This window comes from Triticum urartu, chromosome 7A (genome assembly GCF_056163025.1).
Source record: "Triticum urartu cultivar PI428250 chromosome 7A, HENAU_Tu73, whole genome shotgun sequence".
In the NCBI taxonomy this organism is placed as follows: Eukaryota; Viridiplantae; Streptophyta; class Magnoliopsida; order Poales; family Poaceae; genus Triticum; species Triticum urartu.
In genome coordinates this window covers 526,595,646-526,617,257 of record NC_141879.1, presented here as the reverse complement: position 1 = coordinate 526,617,257, position 21,612 = coordinate 526,595,646, and the positions used below count along the sequence as shown (strand labels likewise).

General features: G+C 44.6%; 2 protein-coding genes and 1 pseudogene across 2 annotated transcripts; 2 read left to right on the top strand and 1 right to left on the bottom strand.

The window, feature by feature from the left end:
- The first annotated feature begins 4,291 nt into the window (after positions 1 to 4,291).
- Positions 4,292 to 5,674, top strand: LOC125521629 (peroxidase P7-like). The gene is made up of 3 exons (XM_048686691.2): positions 4,292 to 4,605; positions 4,687 to 4,866; positions 4,983 to 5,674. The coding sequence occupies exons 1-3, from the start codon at positions 4,399 to 4,401 to the stop codon at positions 5,541 to 5,543; spliced, it is 948 nt and encodes a 315-aa protein (XP_048542648.2). The 5' UTR covers positions 4,292 to 4,398; the 3' UTR covers positions 5,544 to 5,674.
- A 4,187-nt stretch (positions 5,675 to 9,861) lies between these two features.
- LOC125521628 (outer envelope protein 61 pseudogene) lies at positions 9,862 to 11,496 on the top strand (annotated as a pseudogene).
- Positions 11,497 to 15,276: 3,780 nt separating this feature from the next.
- On the bottom strand, positions 15,277 to 20,948 carry LOC125520697 (SUMO-activating enzyme subunit 1A). The gene is made up of 10 exons (XM_048685663.2): positions 20,679 to 20,948; positions 20,236 to 20,287; positions 19,519 to 19,714; positions 18,886 to 18,965; positions 18,667 to 18,783; positions 18,216 to 18,269; positions 17,409 to 17,475; positions 16,871 to 16,974; positions 16,682 to 16,789; positions 15,277 to 15,665 (listed from the first exon to the last, which is right to left on the bottom strand). Exons 1-10 carry the CDS (start codon positions 20,783 to 20,785, stop codon positions 15,552 to 15,554), a joined length of 999 nt encoding a protein of 332 aa, XP_048541620.2. The 5' UTR covers positions 20,786 to 20,948; the 3' UTR covers positions 15,277 to 15,551.
- Positions 20,949 to 21,612: the final 664 nt, after the last annotated feature.

Sequence of the window (21,612 nt, the reverse complement as noted above, 5' to 3'; positions counted from 1 at the left end):
CTTTAATACTAGTCTCAAAATCAGAGGGCATCTTATTAAAATTTGCAAAAGAGTTGTTGTAGGAATTACCATAATTATTATAAGAATTACTAGGAAACGGCCTAGGATTAAAGTTTCCTCTATATGCGTTGTTACCAAAATTGTTCCTACCAACAAAATTCACATCACATCCATAGATACATTATTATTCTCAATCAAAGTAGACAAAGGCATATCATTAGGATCAGAAGAAACACTCTTAGTAGCAAACAATTTCATAAGTTCATCCATCTTTCCACTTAAAACATTAATCTCTTCTATTGCATGAACCTTTTTACTAGTAGATCTTTCGGTGTGCCATTGAGAATAATTAACCATAATATTATCTAGGAGTTTAGTAGCTTCTCCTAAAGTGATTTCCATAAAAGTGCCTCCCACGGCCGAATCTAAAAAATTTCTAGAAGCAAAATTCAATTCAGCATAAAAAAACTTGTATGATCATCCATAAAATTTAATCCATGAGTAGGGAAATTACGTATCATTAATTTCATCCTCTCCCAAGCTTGTGCAACATGCTCATGATCAAGTTGCTTAAAATTCATAATATCGTTTCTAAGAGAGATGATCTTAGCGGGAGGAAAATACTTAGAGATAAAAGCATCTTTGCACTTATTCCATGAATCAATACTATTTTTAGGCAAAGACGAAAACCAAGTTTTAGCACGATCTCTAAGCGAAAACGAAAATAGCTTCAATTTAACAATATGATTATCCACATCTTTCTTCTTTTGCATATCACACAAATCAATAAAGTTGTTTAGATGTGTAGCGGCATCTTCATTAGGAAGGCCAGAGAATTGATGTTTCATGACAAGATTCAGCAAAGCGGTGTTAATTCACAAGATTTAGCATCGGTAATAGGAGAAATCAGAGTGCTAAGAAAATCATTGTTGTTGGTATTGGAAAAATCACACAATTTAGTATTGTCTTGAGCCATTGTGACAAACAATCCAACACACAAGCACAGAAGAAGCAAGAAAAAGAGGCGAATGAAAAAAGAGGGCGGATAAAACGGCAAAGGTGAAGTGGGGGAGAGGAAAACGAGAGGCAAATGGCAAATAATGTAATGCGAGGGATAAGAGTTTGTGATGGGTACTTGGTATGTCTTGACTTGTGCATATATCTTCCCGGCAACGGCGCCATAAATCCTTCTTGCTACCTCTTGAGTATGCGTTGGTTTTCCCTTGAAGAGGAAAGGGTGATGCAGCAAAGTAGTGTAAGTATTTCCCTCAGTTTTTGAGAACCAAGGTATCAATCCAGTAGGAGACTATACGCAAGTCCCTCGTACCTGCACAAACAATCAAGAACCTTGCAACCAACGCGATAAAGGGGTTGTCAGTCCCTTCACGGCCACTTGCAAAAGTGAGATCTGATAAAGATAATAAGATAAATATTTTTGATATTTTTGTTGTATAGATTGAAAATTAAAGATTGCAAAATAAACGGCGACAGAAATAGCAAGTAGATAGGAAAATAATATGATGGAAGATAGACCCGGGGGCCATATGTTTCACTAGTGGCTTCTCTCAAGATAGCAAATTCTACGGTGGGTGAACAAATTACTGTCGAGCAATTGATAGAAAAGTGCATAGTTATAAGAATATCTAGGCATGATCATGTATATATGCATCACGTTCGCGACAAGTAGACCGAAATGATTCTGCATCTACTACTAGTACTCCACACATCGACTGCTATCCAACATGCCTCTAGAGTATTAAGTTTATAAGAACAGAGTAACGCATTAGGCAAGATGACATGATATAGAGGGATAAACTCAAGCAATATGTATAAACCCCATATTTTTATCCTCGATGGCAACAATACAATACGTGCCTTGCTGCCCCTGCTGTCACTGGGAAAGGACACCGCGAGATTGAACCCAAAGCTAAGCACTTCTTCCATTGCAAGAAAGATCAATCTAGTAGGCCAAACCAAACTGATAATTCAAATAGACTTGCAAAGATATTAAATCATGAATAAAAAATTCAAAGAAGAATCAAATATTGTTCATAGATAATCTTGATCATAAACCCACAATTTATCGGATCTCGACAAACACACCGCAAAAAGAATTACATCGAATAGATCTCCAAGAGAATCGAGGAGAACTTTGTATTGAGATTCAAAGAGAGAGAAGAAGCCATCTAGCTAATAAATATGGACTCGAAGGTCTGTGGTAAATTATTCACACATCATCGAAGAGGCTATGGTGTTGATGTAGAAGCCCTCTGTGATCGATTCCCCCTCCGGCGGAGCGCCGGAAAAGGCTCCAAGATGGGATCTCACAGGTACAGAAGGTTGCAGCAGTGGAAATAGGGTTTCGTGGTGCTCTTGGATGTTTTCTAGGTATATGAGTATATATAGGCGAAAGAAGTAGGTCGGTGGAGCCACGAGGGGCCCACGAGGGTGGGGGCGTGCCTACCCCCCTGTGCGCGCCCTCCTGCCTCGTGGCCGCCTCGTTGCTTCCTTGACATCCACTCCAAATCTCCTGGATTGCGTTTGTTCCAAAAATAACTCTCTCGAAGGTTTCATTCTGTTTGGTATTCCTTTTCTGCGAAACACTGAAATAGGCAAAAAAACAACAATTTGCATTGGGCCTTTGGTTAGTAGGTTAATCCCAAAAATAATATAAAAGTGCATAACAAAGCCCATTAAACATCCAAAATAGATAATATAATAGCATGAAACAATCAAAAAGTATAGATACGTTGAAGACGTATCACGCCCTTGGAAGGGTTCCTCAACGCCGACCGATGCCACGGATAAGCAACTCTTCTCGAGCCGTTCCTCAATACGTTTGGGTGATGGCCGCCTCGCAATCTTCTGGATGGATCGCTGGCTACATGGCGAGGCTCCTGGTTCCGTAGCCCCGGGATTTTCAAGCTTGCCCTTTTCAAGAGACTAACGGTCAGGGAAGCGATCACAATTGGCTGGTGGATGCGAAGGATGCAGAGGATGCGCATCGAGGCTCAGCTGGCGAGTTCGTCAGATTGTGGAATGCGGTACAGCTGGTGGTGCTAGCTGACTCAAAGGATCATATTGGATGGTCTCTAACTCCAAACGCAAAGTACTCTGCCTCCTGTGCCTATGCAATTCAATTCGCGGCCAGGATCGAGCAGCCGGGATTGGTGAAGGTTTGAAAGTGCAGAATGGAAGGGAAGATCAAATTCTATATCTGGCTGTCCCCGCAGAACAGAAACTGGACTGTGGGTCGGCTGGACGCGAGAGGATGGCCACACAACGAAAAATGCAGACTATGCGATTGGGAAGAGGAAACCGTTGTGCACTTAACACTACAGTGCTCTTTCGCGAAGGAAATGTGGTTCTAATTCCAGGGAAATCACAACACAATGTGCGATGCTGCATCGTTAGCCTCCTCAATTGGGGACTGGTGGAGGAGGCTATGCGCTGCCCCTGGGGCGGGACAGGGCCCATGAGGAGATCACATTGGCGGCATACATAGCATGTCATTTGTGGAAGGAACGGAATCAGAATGTTTTTGAACAAAAGGAAGTAACTGCGGTCATGCTCTTAGCGATGATCAAGGAGGATGTTTAACTGTTCCAAGCAGCGAGGGATACACTACTAGTTGTTGAGATGTAACCTGCCTCCCCTCTTTTCCTTTTCTGTGTTGTTTTTGCTTCAGTGCTAGAGTGTGCGTGAAGCTTCAGAATGGAGTGTGTGTCTTGTACTCTGGGTGTTTAAACCCCTCCAATTCTACTATGTAACTTTTTTCACCACTATAATGCAAAGGCAAAGCTTCTGTTGTTCTCGTAAAAAAAAGTGCTCCAACAATCCAACTTGAATTATATCCTAGTCGGGACACCATTTTTTTGATGTGGCAGCATATTTAGTGTGGGAATAGATGCTACCATATCTTATTCTAGATATAGTTCTTCGCACCAAAACCAAGATAACTCATTTCTTTTCTCTCTCAAAACATATTAAATAAGATCTTTTTTAGGTACAACAATAATAAAAAGATACTCCATATATAAGCTAAGTATTGGAGTGCATTAGCAGTACAATGCATTGAAGGGGCTATATCGAAGTGTATATTTTTTTAATAAAGAAAGTGTATATTTAATGCGTATGATATACATTTGGAGTACCTTTATGCAGTTCCTCGTGTCTGGATAAGCACGCAATTGTTGCAAATAGGCACGAAATCGCCAAACAATTAATTGTTGTCAAATACAATAATTTCTACTCCCGCCGGGCGACCGCGGAAAAGCCATAAATAGAGGAAATCCAGATTTTTGGGACCATCGAACAACACCAGGCACTACAGACAGCGTTCCCTTGAGGCTTGAGTGAACTGAGCGGGCTGGGCATCACGAACCTAACTTGATCGCCATGGCTGGTCCTGCGTTGGTGCACTGCCTGCTCGCCGTCTCTCTCCTCTCCGCCGTTGCCCACGCAGAGCTCTCGACGAGTTTCTACGCCAGGTCCTGCCCCAGCCTGGAGAACACCGTGTGGGCGGTGATGAAAGAGGCCGTCGTCAAGGACCGGCGGATGGGCGCCTCGCTTCTCAGGCTCTTCTTCCACGACTGCTTCGTCCAGGTGATGACTCGTCGCAGTGCTTGACTACACAGTCTATACTTGAGCTCGCATGATGATAATTCTGACATGCATGTACTGCAGGGCTGTGACGGCTCGGTTCTTCTCGACGCCGGCGGCGAGAAGGCCGCCGGCCCGAACGCCAATTCCCTCCGTGGCTTCGAGGTCATCGACACCATCAAGGCGCGCGTGGAGGCCAGGTGCCCCGGCGTCGTCTCCTGCGCCGACATCCTCGCGCTCGCGGCGCGTGACGGAACGTTCCTGGTGCGTCCCCGTCCCGGCCGGCCAAACTTAGCCAGCGGCTCCCGGAGTGATTTGCTCCTTGCAACTTACCAATTTCCATTGTTAGAATCTGATTAATGTGTCTGCTTTGTTTGTAGCTGCACGGGCCGACCTGGGCAGTGCAGCTCGGCCGGCGAGACTCGACGACGGCGAGCCAGTCCCTCGCCAACAACAACCTTCCCTCGGTGAACTCCAGCCTGGCCACGCTCCTCTCCATGTTCGCGAGGCAAGGGCTCTCGCCGACCGACATGACGGCGCTGTCCGGCGCGCACACCATCGGCCAGGCCCGCTGCACCACCTTCCGCGACCGCATCTACCACACATCCAACTCCAACATCGACGCGGCATTCGCGAGGCGGCAGCAGCGGACCTGCCCCCTCGCCGGCGGGGACAACAACCTGGCGCCCCTGGACGTGCAGACCCCGAGGGCGTTCGACACCGCCTACTACCAGAACCTCATGGCTCATCGCGGCCTGTTCCGCTCCGACCAGGAGCTCTTCAACGGAGGATCGCAGGACGCGCTGGTGCGGCAGTACAGCGCCAACCCCGTGCTCTTCCGGAGCGACTTCGTCAAGGCGATGGTGAAGATGGGCAACATTAATCCTCTCACCGGCACCGCCGGACAGATCAGGAGAAACTGCAGATTCGTCAACAGCTAGATAGATGGAGAGCCGAGACGATGTGACGGAACTCTCAAATGTTGCGTCGTAGCAAAACATAGTATACCATGTTGGTGTAGAGAAACAAGTGATGCACTCTTACAATCGCAACAATTGCATGCATATTCAAATCGCCCTTTTGGTTTAGTCTTTTTTTTTTAAACAGTTCCTCCCACCGAACGTGCATCACCGGAAAATTTAAAATAAATCCGAAATAAATACGAGCAACACGATTTGAACCCCGATGGGCTGGGGATACCACTTCCCTTCTAACTATCCAACCACACAGGTTAGTTCGCCGCATGTATTATAATTGTTGTACAAACTTATCACACAATGAGAGAAAAGGTAATCATATTTGAAAATAAATGTATGATATGTGTTTTATATTGTACAATGAACCAACCATATATGGTGCACAGAAAAATCTATAATTTGGAAAGTGAGGAGATTAAATCTGTCAAAAGAATCATTTCAATATATTATACTGACCATATATATGTAGCCAAATTTACCCTTGATCAATCGATGGTTGGGATTGAATTTTTCTCTTACCTCTTAAGGAGATCTTAAAATCTTTCTATACAGAAATAAGCTGCTTCTAGAAAGATGACGATGCTTTCTCGTTTAAATATTTATATCTCTCTTTATTGCGGATATAATGTTTATTGTATTTATAATTTTTACCTCCACTTTAAAGATTTTGTATATGTTTTAAAGGTGGTGCACTAATGACTTAAAATTAATGCATCTCTTTTGATTTTTTAAGTTTTCATATAAAGATATCATCATCGTCAATACTGAAGAGTAAAACGTGACCATCTCTATCTTTAAATCGAATTTTTTATGAGGCTCGTTTACAAGAAATTAGTATTGGGATGGCATGAATCTTGATGTAGGAAGCCCTTTGAAACTCATAACAAGACTTGATAGGTGTTATCCCACGGCAAGCGTGATCAGCAATCATCAAATATTGCTATATAAGACTTGATAGGTGTTGAGGAAAATGGTGGGATGGATAGGGTTTTTACAGGTTGGACCTAAAAATCTAACCGCTACACTTTTTTTCCTACAGCTTGGAGACATCAAGTGATAAGTTTAGAAGCACCAAAAAATTAAGTGGCGACTTGCATAGGCTTGGAGGAACTTACCAAAATATGACTGGAGGCTCCAAACTGAAAGGCAAACAAACTGCAAGGTTCTGACCAAAGGTGGTTTGAAAGACCTGGACGACACTTAGTACGCTGCAACCTCTGTTTTAGAGGTTCTAAATGGTACATACCTGAAGGATCCGAATGGTGCAAGGCTCGGCATGGAAAGGATTCAAAGGCTTTGAATGGAATTTTGCTGGATGTTTTGAACAATTGAAAAAAACAGAGATATATGCTAGAAAGTATGAGACAATGGAATTAAGCACTTTGCAGGAAGAGGTTCACCTCATAACCCTTAATCTCTTTTTGATAACATCAATATACTTATGGAATCGAGCTTATCTTGGATCACAAACAGCTATGAAATGACCCCTAGTCATGTCAGCACTTGATCCATAAGAATTGAGGGGGTCAAAAGTCATCTTTCCAACTCACATTTTTTGGGACCTAAGCTGAAAAGGCACTTAGAGTAAACAGTATCCCCTCGTTTTTATAGAACATCAAAACCCCACTAGGGGCAATGGATGCACTTGCAAAGGCCCTCTCGCAAATTCACCGGAAACCCGACGATTGCCATTTCAAGATGGTCTCATGAAGGTGGTCAATTCTCTTTTTTTACACTTTCTCCATCAAGGATAGTTCCTGGATTTGATTTTGTGAGGGGTGAATGTTGGGAAATGCTCCACTATGGGTGTGTTCTAGACTTTTCCAGATGGTGAGGCATAATTATGCACACTGGATAAGGTCCTAGGAGTCTTGCATCGGGATGTCTCCTTTCATCGGGCCCTAGTATGAATCGGATTGGAGACTTGGAACACTTTATTTGGGAAGTAAGAGTTCGTTCATCTTATGCCAGGATCAGATGAATTTTGTTAGAATGTAAAAAAAGATGGGACCTGGTTAACTTATTATATCTTGCTTCTGTGCATTGTAATGCTCCCATCTTCTATCTATAAAAAAACTATCCTTCACTAATCTATTTGTCTCAACGGACAAGCATGCCACCTCAACATACAACATATATGAAAAAAGGTCAACCCTCAACATGCAACCATGCATAGGAATAAGACCACCTCAGCATGCAAACATGCATGATACTTTTCATTCTCTTATGCTATTATATTTAATAAATATTTGAAAATCAATCACAATATATGATTATCCAAACATTCATTCCATACAGCCAAATCTCACTAAAATTTATTGTGAAACATTCCGCAACAATGTGCAGGTATCATGTGGTAAATGATAAAAATCCTTGGAGGTTAAAACTCCCAGCTAAGATCATCCCATGGTAACTTCATAGAGGTGTGGTCTTGACTAGGGATAACCTTACTAGGTAAAAGTTGCAAGGATGTAAAATATGTGTTTTTTGCCACCACAGGCAATCCATTAAACTTCTCTTATTTGAGCTCTAGCAAAGCCAGCTTCTTCCACAGTGGCGCGATCATGTATTCTTGCCATGTCAGTCTGGATCGTGTCTCCTTCCGGCAGTGTGCGCCCTCTGTGTGACCGTGCAACGGGCATCGACATTCCGCAAGTGAACTATGTGTTTGGGAGGAGTGATGCTGCAGTTTCTCCCTTATTACCAGGAGGGAAAGTATCTAGTGCTTCCAGGCCTAGGGTGCTCCCGGTGCTCCGATGCGAAAAACATTTTTTTAAATATTCAAAAAATTCTGAAAAAAATGCAGCACATCAACGGAACATCGATGTCTCTTGTCACAAAATTTCAAATCAAAATTCGAAACATTGCTCGAGATACAAAAATGACAAATTTGACATCAATGTGATAATGGGCCAAAACTAAAACCCAACTTATGTTATGTACAAAAATTTGTCATTTTCGTATCTCAAGCAATGTTTCGAATTTTGATTTGAAATTTTGTGACAAGAGACATTGATGTTCCGTCGATGTGCTGCATTTTTTTCAGAATTTTTTGAACATTCTAAAAATGTTTTTCGGACAATTGAAGCACCGGGAGCACCCCAAGCCTGGGAGCACTAGATACTTTCCCATTACCAGGATGCCATGTACTCATTCGGGTTCAAGTGTGAACCACTTCACTTGCCAACGTGGCAGCGTCCCTCGACTCAGGACGAGAAGGCAAAGACCTTTTTTGGCGGTGAAGACGGATGGTACGGTGCTCATGTTGTGTGGAGGACGAGGGCTCGCTCCTTTCATTTATTTTCTTCCTCCATTCTCTGTGATGTTCTGTTGGCGATGATTTCTTTGGTGGACAACGACCTCGAAGAATCAAGCTCAAGTTATTTTTCCTTTTCTTTCTTGGTGGTTTGCTTATGATGTCTTTGGGTTGTGCATTGTTTTGTTGGTACCTTGTCTCTGCCGCTTGGGGATCTCTCACCTCAGTTTTCTTTTCCTGTGATTTTCTTCATGTTGGCACTGTGTGATCCATGGGCGGTTGATGGCTTCTTTAATTCAAAGTTGTGCTCTTTTTAAGCGCCAAATCCTATTCGGCGCCTTATGCACCTGTTTAAAGCCCATTTGGTACGCAACGCACACACCCCTCTCTTCGCTTGATCTAAATGGGCCGGCCCATCTTAACGCACCAGAGGGAAGCTTCCTAGCCCGGTTTTGGAAAGCTTCTAGAAGTTACGGTCAGTTTTTCTTTCTTCCTTTCTTGGTTTCTGGTTTTTTTGTCTTCATTTATTTCTTTTTTTTCTCCTTTATTTTTTTACCAAATGCGTAAAAGGTTTTTCAATTTGAAATTTTTTAAAATTCTTGAACATTTTTACAAAGCCCCTGCATTTTTTCGAATCCGTAAACTTTTTTGTGAATCCGCCAACTTTTTCCAAATGCACGAGTGTTTTTCAAAACCATGAACCCTTTTCAATATTTACGAACTTTTTTCAAAATCCACAAACTTCTTTCAAATTCGTGATTTTTTTTCAAAATGCATTTTTAGGGGTATTTTTTTTTCAAAATGCATGAGAGGTTCAGGTTGTAAAATCCTCACCGGTCGCGATTTGATTCCTAGCCGAAGCCCATCTGAAAGATGAAAGAACGGTCCATCGCAAGGAAGGTCCAGAGCCGCTTTCGGATGAGCACGGGCCAGCTATAGTCGGACAATATAAATCGTACGTGCAGTGATTCCCATTTCTGATTGGGCTCCGTTTTCGTCTCCCCTCCCAAACCCCCATCAATAAATTGCAGCAAGAGCTTACGAACCAACCTTCAAACCAGAAGCGACGGAAAAAGCGAGAGAGACACACACGATCGAGAGCTAATTCCCAAACCTGCGAACTCCCGTCGCTGCTCCGTTCCGCGTCGATCTGTCGGCGACGTCTTGGATCCGCCTCGACTCTGCCTGTCGAGATCGCCATAATGAATCCGGAGATGCTGCGGGTGGCGGAGGAGCAGATGCGGCGCATCCCCGCCGACGACCTCGCCAGGATGCAGCGGCAGCTCATGTCCAACCCGGACCTGCTGAAGCTCGCAACCGAGAGCATGAAGAACATGACGGCCGACGACTTCAAGAGGGCCGCCGAACAGCTGAACCGCGCGAGGCCAGAGGAGATGCTCGACATGACCGAGAAAATCGCCAAGGCCAAGCCCGAGGAGCTCGCCGCCATGAAGTCCCAAGCCGACGCTCACACCTCGTACGCGATATCCGCCGCCAAGATGCTGAAGCGGCAGGGGAACCAGCTCCATGGCCGCGGGGGGTACGCCGAGGCCGCCGCCAAGTACAGACTCGCCAGGGATAACGTGAAGAACAGCGTGCCGTCGGCAGCCGGGCGCGCTCTGCAGCTGCAGTGCAGCGTTAATCTGATGGCCTGCTACCTGAAGCTCAGCGAGTTTGAGGAGTGCGTCGATGAAGGCTCGGAGGTTTTGAGCTATGAGTATCACTCGGGCACTGCCAAAGCGTACTACCGAAGGGGTCAGGCGTACAAGGAGCTGGGAAACCTCCAGGCTGCTGTTGCTGACCTGAGTAAAGCCCATGAGATGTCTCCGGACGACGAAACTGTCGCTCAAGCTCTGACAGAGGCTCAAGAAAAACTTGAAACCGGAGGGGGAGCAGCAGACCAGCCAAAGAGAGTTGTCATTGAGGAAGTTGTAGAAGAAGATGTTAGTTCTGATCTGCCAAGCGCTCAAGGGAGTTCTTCTTCTACTGCTGTTTCACAGCCACATGATGGAGCACGAAACTCGACACAATCTGACTCTTTAGGAAGCTTGGTAAATACTACGTCTCAGGTTGCTTCTTCATCAAGCGGAGCAATCCCTGTTGCTCCAGATTTGGGATCCAATGTGCCAGGAATTTCACCTGGCATGGTCAGTATGGCAGACCCTGCTATGTGGGAGATGTTTACATCCATGGTGGAGAACATGAGCCCTGATGCGATGTCAAACATGAGTGAGCTGTTCGGTATCAAGTTGTCCAGGGAGGATGCTGCCAACGCTCAACAAGCTATGTCTTCATTCTCTCCACAAGATTTACAAAAAATTATGAAATGGATCGGCAGAGCACAGCGAGGAGTCGAAGCAGCAAAGAAGACGAAGGACTGGCTACTAGGCAGGAAAGGCTTCATCTTTGCCATTGTCATGCTGATCTTGGCGTTCATCCTCCATCGGCTTGGATTCATCGGGTAGGTGAGGTGATGGCCTACACATCCGAGAATCAGCAACAACAAAAAATACTGTGCTCTTTTTCCTGGGGCCAGAAGCGATAGTGGGCGGATGACAACAATGTGGAAGCAATAGTTGAACTGGGCCTTTCTTGTACCATTGTTTATTCTTTCAGCATATGTGTTTGTAAAATTGTAACAGATTATAAGTAACTGGCCGAGTGTTTTGATAACTAGCAATGGTGCGGGGATCGACTTTATTTCCTTTTGAAAGTAATGATGAGAACAAAGTTAGGGGTGTAACAATCTAAAGTTAATTGAGCCGGTACCCAATTTTTTCTCTTTATTAATGCTGAAGTGTTAGGGTACACCAATAATCCTTCCCTTCATGTTGATTTTGTTTTGTCATTTTGAACACCCATGTATATGTGAATATCTGAATCCGTCACCAGCCTTGTAGTCCTCGTGGTACTCTTTCGACGAAATAAGCTTTCGCCCCAGTATATAGATATAGCAACCACCCGATACAACAAAGAGTCCAATGCTGGGGCAAACAGCACAAGCATGCCCAAAAGAAACAAAAGAGAAAGAAGAGAGAAAACAATGTTAACAGCGTCGGATCGACAAAAATGATGATAACCTGAAACTATTGCGCCCACCGAAGATATACCACCTTGCTCCAAGCACCTCGAACCTCCGCATACCAAGCAGCACCTTCAGAAAAGAACACAACGACGACGACGCTACTGCCCGGACAGGCTCTAGGGTTTCCCCCGGTATGCGGAGGGGGCCCCGGGAAGAGGAAGAAGGAGATAGAGCAAAGGTCTCCTCTTCCTGTCCGCTCTTCCTGGCATGTAGAGATTCGATTGGGCTTATAGTTTAATTGGTTGAAACGTACCGCTCATAACGGTGATATTGTAGGTTCGAGCCCTACTAAGGTAAATTTAACTTTCTCACGAATTCAGCAATTAACAAATCCAAATCCATTTCCAGGTAACTTCATCTTTTTCAGCTCTACTTCCGAAAAGAGAAAGGAGACTGATTTGTAGGTCGGCGTTGGTTTTTCCAACGAAAGCCTGATTTAGCATGTAACGTGAACATCAGCGGGCGTCGCCGCGTTGGTGCCGGCGAGCCGGCATGGATTTCTCCCATCCGCCAAACACCCACATCCCCGAACAGTCTGACGCGCTCCACCAGACACGTCCTTGCGGTACTCCTTCATGCGTCTTCTCTAGTTCTTTGTCAAGTCTTGTTGGAACAATTTAATATTTTTCCACGGCAGTGTGTCTTAATAATCAATAGTCCCCCATGTACTAAGGAACGTGTGCCTCTTGATTGCAACTCTATAATCTTTGAATAAACTCCTATTACCCCGCAAAAGAAAAGAAAAAAAAAGCTTGGAGTAATGAACCACTCCACTTTGCATTTAGGTCAGTGCTCCTTTTTTTTAGGTAAAGGTCAGTGCTCCTACTTCCGCATTAAGCAAAGAATGGTACGTGGGCTGGGCCATACAGATTTCCCTTTTCCTTTTTCACTTAACATATTTTAGGAGAAATGTGTGAAAGTGATTTGAATAGTACGTAAATCATGTAGTTTTAATGCATTAAAAAATGTTCACATATTTATAAAAATCCCATACGTTTTAAAAAGTCTACTTATTTGTAAAAGCCGTTTTGAAATATTGTGTTTACAAAAATGTTGATGTATTTCAAAAAATATTCATGTATTTTAAAACAATTACTTTTTAAAAATATGGTTTTTTAGGGGACAATGCTGCCATTTATTATCCAAGCAGCCTCTGCCGCAACAATGTAACGAATACAAAGTGGAAAAATAGTAAACCAAGTCTTGCACTTATTTACACTTACTAAATACTTCCTCCGTCGCAAAATAATTGTCTTGACTTTGTACTAACTAGTACAAAGTTGTACTAACTAGTACAAAGTTGTACTAGACGGAGAGAGTAGTAAATTGTATGGTTTTTAGAAAATTGTTATTGCATGACTAATTGTTTTTGGCTGATACAATTTAAGAAAATATTAGGGTATTTTTTCCCTTTCATTCACTCTGCATATTAGCTTGGATTCACCGTGGCGGATGACAATGTGTAAGAGCATCTCTAGCCGCGCTCCCAGAAAAGCCTATCTAGGCGTTTTTTTTCGTGCCGGCGCTGAAAAATTGGTCCACTCGCGTTTTCAGGAGCCTGATTTTCGCCGGCCTGGGCCGAATTTAGCGCCGGCGGACTCAGGACGAACCCGGCACGCCGGGGGCGCCGGGACGAGCGGCTTTGGTGCGAAAGAGCCGTGGGCCCGCCGTGTCAGCGACACCCCGCGTCTTCTTCCCCGAAAGCCTCGGTTTCCCGCAGGGAATCAATGGCAAGGCTGCCGCCGGTCAGCCTTACCAGTGATTCCTCACGGACGACGCGTTCACGGGGCGGCACGCCGACGCCTCCCCTCCCTCGCACGCGCACGCACGGGGCGGCGCCGCTATATAAGCCAGTGGCCTCCCTCGCCTCTGGCTACACCAGCCACACCAGCCCTAGCCCGCCCTCTACCTCTCCCGAGCGCCGCCGCCGAGCCCTGCCTCTCCCGAGCGCCGCCGCCGAGCTCTCCCTCTCCCGATGGCCGAGCGATTCCCCGGCGATGAGGCCGCGGCCAACGGCTTCGGCCGCCGATCGCTCCGCGAACAGGAGTCTTGGCTCATGTTTCAGGCGAACATCCCGGCGCCACCGGACATGCGCGCCGGGCCAACGGGGTGGGGACTCAGCAACGGGGGACTCAGCAACGGGGGGTTGCCTGACGTCGTGGCGAAACCGGACTACTTCGCCGACGAGGTCGACGTCGTGCGCGCCTCCCTCACCGCCGCCCAGCTCGCCCTCCCTGAGTACGCCGCCGACAACACAGCGGCGTGGACGGCGTACTTCCAGCGCCGGCATCAGCAGAGGCTCGCATCCACCAACGGCGCGCCGGTGGTGGCCAGCCGAAGAACAGCGACGGACGCCGCCTGTGGTGGGGTGTCCCCGGTCGGACCCTCGAGGGCGTTCTGACGTACCTCGAGGGCGGCAACGACCCGCCGTTGGCATACCCCCCGGCGAGGGCGGCTGCCACGGCCACGGCTCACCGCCGACGCGACGGGCAATGGTTGCCCAGGAGGTTCGGCGCCTCCTCTTCTTCCTCCTCCTGCTCTTCCTCACACTCGTCCGGCGCTCCGGCGCTGCTCGGCGTCAAGGCCGAGCCCGCGGCGGAGACGCCGCTCGACCGGCGCACTTGCAGCGCCGGCATCGTCATCAATGAGGGCGGCCGGCGCGCCCCCTCGTCGGCTCCTCCGCACTTCGTCAAGCCCAAGACGAAGCCAGGCTGGCACCGGTGAAGACAGAGCCAGGCCTTCCCGCAGTGAAAACGGAGCACAGCGCCGACGTCGAGCTCGACGACGACGCGGCCCTAGAATGGGCGCGCGCGGACTCCCTGTAGATGGCGAGGGAGCGCAAGTGCGCCGCCCTGCGGCGATTCACGCAGCGCCGCCGGGGCCGCGACGAGGGAGGAATCGCCGTCATTGAGGACAGCGACGACGACACCGCGCCGCCGCCACCAGCCCGCATAGGCGACGCCGGTCAGGGGTCCACCACAAGGAGGAAAAGCCGGACAACGATGGCGGCGGCGACTACTTGGCTTTTAGCCAATTCTTTTTTTAATTATATATGTAATAAAAACCCACTTTTAAAATGTAATATATGCCGAACTTTGAACTTTGCAACATATTTAAATTTTTTTTACCGCGCCTGGGGACGGCCCTGGGACCGGCGGCTGGGGACGAACTCGGCCCTGGGGCCGAGTTTTTACGCCAGCTCACCCCCAGGGGCGATTTTAGGCGCCCCCTGGGGGGCCAACAGCTGGAGATGCTCTAAGCACCGAGGGAAGAGCTTGCGCATTTCTTGTATCACTGTTTATTCTTTCATTACTTGTGATATATTTGTATTCTAATCACTAACCACTACTAAGGCAAGCAGAAAACAAATCATTTCATCATTCAATAGCATGCCTGCCTTCAGCTTTGAAATTCTTTGGACGAGAATGTCAGTTCTGTTCATCGCAGTACCCAGGTGCCATAGCATGATGCCAACGCTAAAACGAACGCTAAGTACAATAATAAAAACACTAAAGTGCTAAGTTGAGTTTCCAGCCTCAGCCACTGAACTAGAGTTGTCACATGTTCGACTCTAATGATTGGGTACAATTATCAGCAAGCCATGTCGGATGAGAGTTAGGTATCACGTGATTTAGTCTTCAGGAGTTGGGGGGATGTCCTCCATGGCCCCTTTACCATCAGCATCGTCGAAGTAAAAGAAATTCTTGATCGGATCGCCCTTGCAAGATATTGATTTGATCACCTCCTGTTAAATCCAAAAACAAAGTATCAATCCGTGACCAGTATGATATAGAGAATATTCACACATAAGTAGGCTTTAAATGGAAGGGCAACAGGAAGAGGATGCAACTTGTCTGTCTGGTAGGTCTAGTGAAATGCTTTTGGTGTTGGTGCATGTAAATAAAAATTTCAGCAAATAGCATGTGACATATGGACTAAAAGTTAATAGCTTGGGCCGCCTGAACATTGCACATTTGTGTTCTCAAACTTGTACAGCTGAGCCAGGACAAGTCCGGTTTAACTGAACCTTAACGGACAAATGTTAGATATAACATACCATGGTTACTTTACATGACATGAAATCTTTGTGTGACCAACAAAGATATGATGATTTCGATTTAACATATCATGAAGAGATTTTGCTAGTTTCACAGTGATTTTATTTAGCTGAAAAAAGCATATTCGAGCTTTAAATAAATCATAGTTAGTTGAAGTCTCGTTTGGACTTGCGTTGACTCGGTTAATTTAAACTTGGAATTCTGTGTAGTGAGGGCCAGCCCATCAAACGTGGAGTCTTATTCCTTAATTAGGGTCATAGTTGGTTTAGCAAGTTTGTTTGGAATGAGTCCAGTCAGTTCATAGATCGTATTAGAGTTTAAATAGAGTCACCAGCTTGTCGGTCAAGTCGTGTCCAACTATATGAAGGAGCCGACCCCTCAATAAATCAGAGAAGAATATTGTCGCTTACTGTTATCAACTTTACAGTAATTTGTGCTATGTCAGTAATAGATCCTACCATTATGTCAAAGTGACTGTATTTAAAGTATCATCTCAATATGTCACCTACTTTTGCCAAGTAATAATGACATACACATTGCTTGAGATGACTATATTTCCTGTTGAGCTATTATGTTACACATGAAAAAAAAAAGATAGTATACGTAAACGTAAATGAATTAAATTACTGTGCTTATTTTCCAGCTAGCACAAAAACTAAAGAATAGAAGAAACAGAAAATCAAGGGTGGAAGATTGGACCTACCTGACCAAGAATGCCACCAAGGATTGCACATACAGGAGGATGTTCCTTTTTCCCAGCTGCTAGAAGCCGTTCCAGAAGAGACGTAGGAATTTTAGACTCGTCCACAGACTGCAGTTTAAAGTGCCATGTAAAATATCTGAAGAAAAGTGACTCAAATACTCAAAGTACAACAAACGGCCAAAGCTGTACCATTCTATCACACATATCCTTCCTCCGAGCCAAAACTGCAGGTAGATCAGAAAGTGATGTCTCACCAGGGTCGCGCCCTTCAGATGATTCATAACTTTCCAAGACTACAAACAGACATGTTTATGTTAGTTACAAAACCAAGACAGGGAAAAATACGGATAGGTAACAGTCAAAAGGGTTCTTGGTGGCAGTTCAAGTGAACATGCAAATCAGTTATTTTGGTGAAAAACAAATATAGAAGTCCTAAAGAAAATCTCAGAGAACCAGTTGAACATGGGATGTTATATTCTATGTCCGCAGAGGAGCAAGCTCATTTGCTTTGTGAGATATGAAAAAAAAAACTTAGTGAAATAACGATACAATTTGATCTGTTCTACTAAATATTTATCATTGATGTACGTACAAATGAAACACATTGATCCCAATTTTCGCCTGATATTTGCCCAGGAAAAAAAGGCCAAGAAAGTAAACAAACACAGTTACCACTATTAGACAAGCAAAACCTTAGGAACAGTATTTTAGGTTATCATATCATCACCTCTCATTGCGTAGTACAATTTAGTTGTTCTTTTGGACAGATCCTTCCAGGGCACAGAAATAGCTTCCTGTATAGAAAAAACAAATGTAAATGCACTCATTGTAATTCAAATTGTAATACTTACTAACATGAAGCATCCAGAAGAGTGTGATACTGATTTGTAAGCAAGTCATATGAGGTTCAGTAGTAGTGTACAATTGCAATCGTTGGAATTGAAATTTTATATTTGGCAATCAAAGCATCCAAAAGGTGGTGATATCGGTTCCTGCAGGTAAATCATATGCAGGTATTCCGGTAATATTGTACAGCTGAACTACAGGAGTAACAGGATAGGAGTAATATAGCACCATCAGTACAATAACCAGATTGAACCAGTACTTAAGTGGCAACAAAGACATAGCAAGCATGCATAAGTACTTGCATGAAACAAACAATTTAAGGAAGTACAGAAGCAGTATAAAAAGAACAATGAACAGAGCTGCCTTCAGCATATGTATTACCCAAAAAAGAAATTGCAGGCCTTTCCAAATAAGGGTAGATGGGCATCACAGAGCCACATCAGAACAAGATGAAAAACGAATTGCAATAAAAGCACTTATTATCTTTTTTTCTTCTGCTGCCATGAAACACTTCTGTGTATCATGTAATTTGTATAACCTGCATAGTAAATACTCCCCAGAAAAGCACATGGCAGCAAAACATGGATCGCCAACTTGAGGAGTACAAAACAAGAGAGCACAGCTACTAAAAGACTTTATCTCTATAAAGACCAACCTACAAAAAAATTCAAAAAAAAAACTTCCATACCTGCAGACTAGGATATTTCAACTCCTGCTGTTCAGGTTCTCCTCCAGGCTTCTTCTGAAAAATAAAAACAATTTCAGGGATGTACATTTTAAGAATGAACTGAAGACAAAAATTGCATGCCGCAGTTATCATAAATATGGAAAGCATTCTAAGCATTCTGAGTATCACCACCAGTAGCCCCCACTTTAGAGCCCCTAAAGGCCAAATCCGAAATGGGGGCTGCCCTTATTTCCTGAGCCCACAAATAACAGATCCAACTCCAGCAGCAACCCCCATTATGTTATGTACTTATTGACACATGGGAGTGATTGCCATTGAGCCCAGTATTTTTTAATATTTTTTAAGCAAATAAGAAGGCGTACATGTTTTTGGCTTGTGAACAAAGCAAGTAATACAATGCTAATCAACAGATCTATAGACTAGATGTTACAAGTCCTTAACAAATACATACCTGAAGATAGCTATGGTCCTGCAGATCAACAAATATTTCACCACAAGAATCCTTGCACTCTACAGAGTAGAAGGCAATATGCTTGCTTCTCTTCCGGCAGTTGTCATTAATAAACAACTAAAAATATAACACAGATGTAAAAATAGTAAGGATGAGAAACGGAATGTGACAGAAAAAACTAAAAGTTATGAAAATACTACTTCAGAGAAGGATCTACACCTTTGTTTTAAGAGATGCGCAGCTGACTACAATAATGTCGAACATGTCAATGAATGTTCCATCAATTAGTGATGGGTTACCTGGAGAAAATAACATAATAGTTAGAACTTTTCCAATCAACAACAACAACAACAACAAAGCCTTTAGTCCCAAACAAGTTGGGGTAGGCTAGAGGTGAAACCCATAAGATCTCGTGACCAACTCATGGTTCTGGCACATGGATAGCAAGCTTCCACGCACCCCTGTCCATGGCTAGTTCTTTGGTGATACAAATAATGTCGACCAACTCATAGTTAGAACTTTTCCAATCAATACTGTAAAAATAATCTCGGATTTTATGGCCAACAAAGAATGGTTAAAAATATATCTTACAGAAACAATATTAGTAAAACAGTGTACAATACCATAACAACTGATTGTTCCTATCATTAAATGATCTTTCTTGCAAGAACTTTCTCAACAATAGCAGCATTATGAGTGCATTATCAGTTAACACAATAAATTGAAGACACTCCTGCCAGTAATTTTGGAACAAACCAATTCAAGAATACAAGACATGATCACTGTACACAATATATATTTCTTAACTATAACCAAGCTTAAGGAGAACGTGCATCAAACTATACAGCTCACCTTTTGCAACAGCAACTCGGACCATTGGATTGAAATCTTTTAAGGACTCGCAGCAAACCTCTGCCCGTGATTTACCACCATACACACTCTCATCATGAGGAATTAGGAAGTTTGAATTGAGATCATCCTCTGTGACCATGTGATCGTCCATCAATGATAAACTGCCAACTCCTGCTAGAACAATGTTCTTGCAGAACTGCGGAGTAGGAGAGAAATCAACTTTAGTGTATGTGATTGCCTTCACTGAATTAACTAAACTGTAAATATCATGTGAAAAGTTAAAATACTGAAATTTAATCAATGTCAAGAAGAACTGTGGGCCTCTGTTTGGAAAATCAGTATGGTTTGACAAGATAGAACATGAGTGAGAATAAAAGGAACGGTAAGTTATAATGTAATTATTTTTATCTTGCAACGAAAAAGATTTAGCACTTAAAAAGAAAACTAGCAGGCTAGCACATAGACAGTTTAAAGAAACTCAAAATGACAGAGTTGGACATTATAATTTCAGCAATGCAAAATACAGAACATTAGTCCAATCCACACATACTAGTTATAACAACCTTGAACCCTGATACAGTAATTACTATCGTAACAGCTTGAACCCTAATTTCCATGCTATTTTCAGATATAATCAATAGCAGACCATTAAAGATTAAAACGAAAAGATAAATTGTCTGTGAAGTACAATAATAGAAGGCAATTTTAGTGACCCACCTCAATAGTAGTACCGTTGACGCCGCACACAAGCACATGCGCCTTACTTAGCCTGCTCCAAGCAAACACAAATATAACAGTCAGGTAAAAAGAGATGAATGCACCCAAACAAAATTCTACCGAACCTACAGGGGAAAAGAGGAAGAGGCGAAATAGAACAAAGAACATTGGCAGAAGAAATCAAGTCCAAAAAAATCCTACCGAAAGCATGAAACCGGGTTCACATAAAAATTAAAATCCACGGTCATAACAGAGGAAAAGGCTTGATACTGTGCAAAAGGCTGAATCTCGGCTTGAAACTCCCGGGAGCCCCAGAAGACCACAGGACGTGTTTTTCGAGACAAAACAAGACGCGATAACCCAGCAGAAATACAGAAAATAATGCGGTAAACGGAAGGGGGGGAAACGGGAGCAAGGGTGGGTTCTTGGGAGAGGGGAGGCACCTCTTCTGGGCATCGACGCCCCAGACGCGGATCTGGCGGTCGTAGAGCGCCGTCTCCTGCGCCGTCAGCTCCTCCTCCGCGCCGCCGCCGCCGCCGCCGCCGCCCATCGCACGGAACGCCCGGATCCCGAGCCTGAGACGCGAATCCGGTTAGCAGCCGAGCAAGGGGGAAAGCCGCAAGGTCCGGATTTTTCTCTTGTTTTGCGATGTGGTACTACAAGAAAAAGACGAGAAGGGGAGTAGCCGGGAGGGTTTTGGAGAAAATGAGTTTCCTTTCCCCTCTCTTCCCCCTTAATCCTCGTGGAGGCAGCAGCATCCCGCTGGTGCAAGGACGGCCGTCCATCCTTTGGTGAACGGTCTAGGTTTGTTTTGGAAACATCAAACCAAACATGCTAACACTAGATTAAAAAAAGGAACTGGCCTACTTTTATTAACTACTCCTTCTGTAAACTAATATAAGAGCATATGAGATCCGTCCACTGCAGTACACATTATTTTTACATACCTACGGAAGAAGCATATGAGATCGGCCACATACTTGGACAGATCCATCATGCGACAAGCCAGCTAGGAGGAGGGGAAGCGAGGCGAGAAAAGCAGCTGCTCATGGCAGGACGGCCCGGGCTCGCTGGCTCTGCGTATGCTATCGATCGATTCGCTCTCTTCCTCTTCCCGCGAGACGATGCTGAGCAACTGTGTGTGGTGTGTGTAGGCCACATCCCAAGAGCAATGCGAGCAATTTAAAGTTACACCGGAGTGGAGGATTTGGGAGCGATTAATTTTGGCGAGTGCCCGTGGAAACCAAAAGGCGGACTTCTGGGTTACCCTCCACTGGTCACTCTTCCATGGGTGTTTGTGGAAGGCGTCGAAGCATACCTCGGCATACCTGGCCAAACGGGCCGGCCCATCGTAATCGTGCCTGGCCCGGCACGGCC